Source organism: Musa acuminata, chromosome BXJ2-10, assembly GCF_036884655.1.
Source record: "Musa acuminata AAA Group cultivar baxijiao chromosome BXJ2-10, Cavendish_Baxijiao_AAA, whole genome shotgun sequence".
Classification (NCBI taxonomy): Eukaryota; Viridiplantae; Streptophyta; class Magnoliopsida; order Zingiberales; family Musaceae; genus Musa; species Musa acuminata.
Genome location: NC_088347.1, coordinates 19,786,524 through 19,791,721, shown reverse-complemented (window position 1 = coordinate 19,791,721; position 5,198 = coordinate 19,786,524). Strand labels below are relative to the sequence as shown.

The window sequence follows — 5,198 nt, the reverse complement described above, 5'->3', positions numbered from 1 at the left end:
CCTGCGCCATATGGGGCTCACAAAAATCAACGGTTAATACAAATTTTCATTCTGTTGAAATGGTTTGTGTTGGAGATGATCCTAACTCCTCTGGGACCGAAAAAGTACACGATGGACGGACTCAAAACTGCCCATTACTGAGTGCTTACGTCAGCGGAAAGAAGCCCATTGGGCCTTATTGTAAGGCCGTTCAACTCAATTCTGTCGCACGTGCCTAGGATTTGGTTGCGACCGCTCGCGCATAAAGGGGGCGGCGACGGTGAAGAAACCACCACCCGCAACGTCTTCCTTGTTTGATCGCTCCCTCTACCTCTCTCTTCGCCACCCCACCTCGTTGCTTGCTTCTTACGGTGGATACTGGTCACCCGTCCTTCGATCACAGCGGTCCTCGTCTTCCTCCACTCAAATCGATCCGTTCTTTCTCGCTCTCCGTCGATCGGTTGATGCGAAGCACAAAGGTACGGTTATTGATCCAGATGCCTCACTCTTGTCTGTTTTTTTTTTGTCTTCTTGCTCCTGCGTTCTTCTTTGGGCTGTTGATTCGATTTCTCCGAGTTAATTAATGGGAAACTTCGATCTTCCATCGTCCAGTCTTTGGATTTCGATCTGGGAGATCTGTTCACTGGGTCCGCATTAAACCCGCCCGAAACTTTGGAAATTATTTTATGCCAGATGTTTCATATTTCTGATTTTACTGGATTTCTTGTCTTCTCGAAAGCGATTTGGATTTTTAACACGACGATTAATGGATTGATCTGATATATTCAAGTTATTTCATCAAAGATTTGAGGAAAAGATAGATCTTGGTTTAATTGCGTTGTAGGATTTCTATTCAGGTTTCCACGAATAATTCAACCTATGTTGCTATACTTGTTTGAACTTCGGACCTAAGAAGAAAATTTTGTTTTGTTATGTGGTTTTTTATTTTTCCGCTTCTTGGAATATGATAGTTTTATTTTATTTGGATTTGTTCATTAATCATTTGAATGATCTGTTTTAGATGTTGATTTCTTCATTTTTCCAGTTGGTATGCTATTCTTTTGTCTCTTTATGACTGCTGCAGGGGAGAAAGATGCGGCGTTTGATTCTCGTTATTCTCCTAATAACAGGTTGTCTGAGTTCTGCATTGTTGTTCACAATTCTGGCGGTTGGCTTGGTAATCCACAGAATTGAATGATTACCGAGGGCTAGATCATTTGCTATATTTCTGAGTTACTCTCTTCCTTTTATGGAGCACCTTCCTGTGGAAGTCATCGGGAATATCCTTTCTCATCTTGGAGCTGCTCGGGATGTTGTTGTTGCCTCTGCAACTTGCCGGAAATGGAGAGAAGCCTGCAGGAAGCATCTACATACCCTTTCTTTTAAGTCAGACGACTGGCCCCGTGACATCACCACCAGGCAGTTGGAGATCCTCATAACACAGACAATATTCCAAACAATCGGTTTGCAGTGTCTTTCAATTCACATGGACAGCGCCCATGAATTCTCAGCTGCTCCAGTTATTGCTTGGCTCATGTATACTAGAGAAACACTAAGGAGCTTATCATATAACGTGCGCACAACACCTAATGTGAACATTCTAGAGAAGTGTGGTCGACAGAAGCTAGAGACCTTGGATTTGGATCATAATTTGATTACCGGGGTTGAACCAAGTTACCAGCGATTTACTTGCCTCAAATCTCTTTCTCTAAGACATATTAATATCTCTGCCTTTGATTTGAGCCTCTTGCTGGCTGCCTGTCCGAGAATCGAGTCTTTGACACTTGATGCTCTAGAAATTGTCACATCAGATTCTCAATCTTTAATGGAGCTGAGCAGTCAAACATTGAAGTGCTTATATGCGAAATCAGTAGGTGTCGATAAGATTATTTTGGAAGCAGATAATCTTGAGATCTTGAACTTAAATGCCTTAAATCTTGATTTTTTTGAGCTAATTGGAAAGGGTACTCTTAGGCATTTGAAGATAGATGATGTTAGTGTCACTCATTTGGATATCGGTGAGAGCATGGATCATTTGGAGGTTGTGGATGTGAGTAACTTTCTGATTGTATGGCCAAAATTCTACCATATGATATCTAGAGCATCTAAATTGAGAAGACTCAGGCTCTGGGGAGTAGTGTTTGATGATGAGGATGAGATCATTGATTCAGAATCTATTGCTATTTCTTTCCCACAGCTTAAGCATCTTTCATTGAGTTACGAAATAAGGGATGGGTTGCTCCATTATGGTTTGCGAGGCTCCTCATCGTTGGGAAATGTGGCAGTACTGGAACTGGGATGGACTGTGATAAGTGAGCACTTTGGGCACTGGGTTTTTGGAATGATTGAAAGATGCCCGAACCTCAAAAAATTAGTCATTCATGGTGTTCTTAATGAGGCTAAAACTCGTGAAGAACGTCAGATGTTGGCCAATTTTACTTCATTTATAGTTTGTCTAATGAGGAAATATATTCATGTTGATGTGCAATTCGAGTACGAGTAATTTATTGTATGCCACAGAAAGAGTTTGGATTTTTGTTTATCTTGAGCTCGGGTGCATGAAATTGTAGGTATAGTGTCTTCATGTCCACTTGTAATTGCTGAAAATATTTTCTCCTAAACACATTATGTAGAAACGTCACCCTTGGTGAGAGATTGGATATATAAAGTTAAACATTAGCTTAGTCACTAATTTCATTCATTCTTTTGCAAATTTATTTACTTCTTGGACACTTTCCTTATGGAACTGAGCCTTGATATCTGTTTCAAATGTACATTCTGAGAATATTCTTTTAACATCATGTGGTCATTTTAACAAATGATGGTGTTATAATCATGTTGTATAAGAAAATCATCTGGCTCCTTTTGGATGATGCATCATGGTAAGCATTACATAACATGGATGTCATGCCAATAATGTATATACAAATTTGTATAGACTGTTTAATCACTTTTATTTCAATAATGATGACCATTTGATATTTATCCATTTAGTCAAAAGCCACCCATCTTTTTGTTTATTTATTTTGAAGTTTTCAATTTCATTGTTTTCTCTTTCGCCTCCTTTTTTTTCACGTGTCCAAATTTACAAAAATGGTTGATTTGTTATAATATGATCTTATGTAGTGATATCAATTAAGCTGGTTGGTGTTTTGAACTGCAGGACTCCAAATGAGCAACAAAGGGAATGTTGTTTGCTGCTACTTGTTTATAGTTTTATCAAAATTACAAAGACCTAGTTCCAACATATTATTGGATACTAAGTTGACTAAAATCTTGTTATTGAAGAGTTTATTGGAAAATGCATGATTCACATTTCTTAATATACGTGTTTTCATCATAAAAAAGGGACCTTTAACTCGTTCAAGGTATCATGCAGTTTTTTTGTTGCCATGATTTCTTTGTTGTAGGTCTGGATATCAATCAACAAATCTCCAACTATCTATCACCCTGATCACAAGGATGCAAGTGCTGCTCAACGCTGACATTTCACTATTCTCGTGCAGTTCCATGTGGTGTATGATTGCAACGAACAAAAATTCTAGAATTGCTATAATTGCATCCTTTTCATTCTGCAAAATTACAGGGACAAACCATAATTTGAGAACAAGTCATGTCTTAATCACTAATTCAATTTCTATTTATTGTTTTTAATGAATTTTTTTATCTTTATGTACTTCCTAACGTCATTGGTCTTAACTAACTCATCTTATCCTCTGCCTATCCTTCCTTACAAGAGAGACGATAATTCTTTTTTACGGGAATTTATTGCAAGTGACTCTTAAACGCGTGAAGAACTACCGAATCATCATGATCGATGAATCCCACGGTTCCCGTCGCTAACAAACTCCTCGATCGGATTCCTCAGGCGTATAATATTCAAAAAGCCCGCCTCTGGCGCGCAGCATATTTCGATCCCCTTGTGAAGAACACTTCGAGATCGGCTTTAGCCAGCTCGATCCCTCCGCTCCATATTACGAAGATCTATTTCGTCGAGGGAGCCTTAGGTAATATCCCAACTCGTCTTCGATTCATTTAGTTGTCTGATGAAATTTTCTATTGCCGTAATCTCTTGGGAGTAATATCGATCGATTTCATTACGGCGTGATGGTCTGGAACGTGACCCTTTTCAGCTATTGATGAATGTGATCTATGATCTACTTGGTTCTTGAGTGATTTTTCCTGCTAAATGGAAATAATCTCTTGGGACCAGTATCGATCGATTTCATTATGGCGTGATGCTCTGGAACGAAACCCTTTTTAGCTATTGATGAATGTAATCTATGATCTACTTGGTTCTTGAATGATTTTTCCAGCTAAATGGAAACAATCGTTTTTCTACGTCTTAATCCAGTGGTTTTGCTGCTTAATTTAGTCACATCCAATATCGGGAGCCGCCGATCAGACAGAAGAAAAAGAGAGAAAGTAGTTGCAGAGTGCGTGGAGGAAAAGATCATGGTCAGTGTCTTCTTCACACTTTCCAAAATATTGCATGTATCGAATATAGTTCTTAATAGATGTTGTCGACGTGATTTCTTGGACATGAAATTAATTATATCCGATTTGACATGAGGTGCACACATACTGCTGGTTTTTTAATTTTATGGATCACTAACTTCGGTGTTCTTTTCCTAATCAGGCGGTAGCCACAACAATTCTGAACATCGTGGAAGACATCTCTCTATTTGCTTCTTTGCATTGTTGACTTCTGATGAAAGAAATTGGTGAATGATACATCTCACTGGCCTGCGCTTTGTGAGTCTGTAAGTTTCTTTTGGCTTTGTTAGCAATTGAAAGTTAAGCTTTTTAAATTGTTCAAAATTGACCTTATTGTGATTCATGATATAAGACACTAACGGATAATTATAATCGTGGGCATACAAGGTATATAAGCGGTTCAAAAGAAAGCCACATTGATTTAGTTCTATTGTGCATAGATGTTATTGCAACATGTTCAGAATCTTAAACGTTCTATCATTGACTCTGTTTAATTAGGGTCTCCACATTAATTTTACATTTTTTTTTCCAATCATTTGATGAAGCAAAACTGGTAGACACATGCACATGATGTCCTAGTATGCAGCTAATTACTATTATCTATCAAAGACCTGAGGGAAATGGTTGGACTTGGCGACAATAATTAAGGTAGGCTGCTTGTTCAGATGCACCAAATTAACAAGCTATTCTCCTACTTCAAAGGCCCTCTTTCACTGTAATCT

At 38.5% G+C, this 5,198-nt stretch overlaps 1 protein-coding gene and 1 long non-coding RNA gene across 3 annotated transcripts; both read left to right on the top strand.

The window, feature by feature from the left end:
• Window positions 1–258: 258 nt before the first annotated feature.
• LOC135624405 (F-box/LRR-repeat protein At1g67190-like) lies at window positions 259–2,663 on the top strand. Of its 2 annotated transcripts, none has more exons than XM_065127970.1 (2): window positions 259–458; window positions 1,110–2,663. In XM_065127970.1, the coding sequence occupies exon 2, from the start codon at window positions 1,229–1,231 to the stop codon at window positions 2,480–2,482; it is 1,254 nt and encodes a 417-aa protein (XP_064984042.1). In that variant the 5' UTR covers window positions 259–458; window positions 1,110–1,228; the 3' UTR covers window positions 2,483–2,663. The 2 variants fall into 2 exon arrangements, with proteins under 2 accessions (XP_064984042.1, XP_064984041.1); XM_065127969.1 differs by having other exon boundaries at window positions 1,064–2,663.
• A 1,096-nt stretch (window positions 2,664–3,759) lies between these two features.
• LOC135624411 (uncharacterized) lies at window positions 3,760–4,994 on the top strand. Its single transcript, XR_010491665.1, has 3 exons — window positions 3,760–3,986; window positions 4,355–4,437; window positions 4,619–4,994. It is a non-coding gene; the product is annotated as an uncharacterized LOC135624411 (long non-coding RNA).
• The last annotated feature ends 204 nt before the right edge of the window (window positions 4,995–5,198 follow it).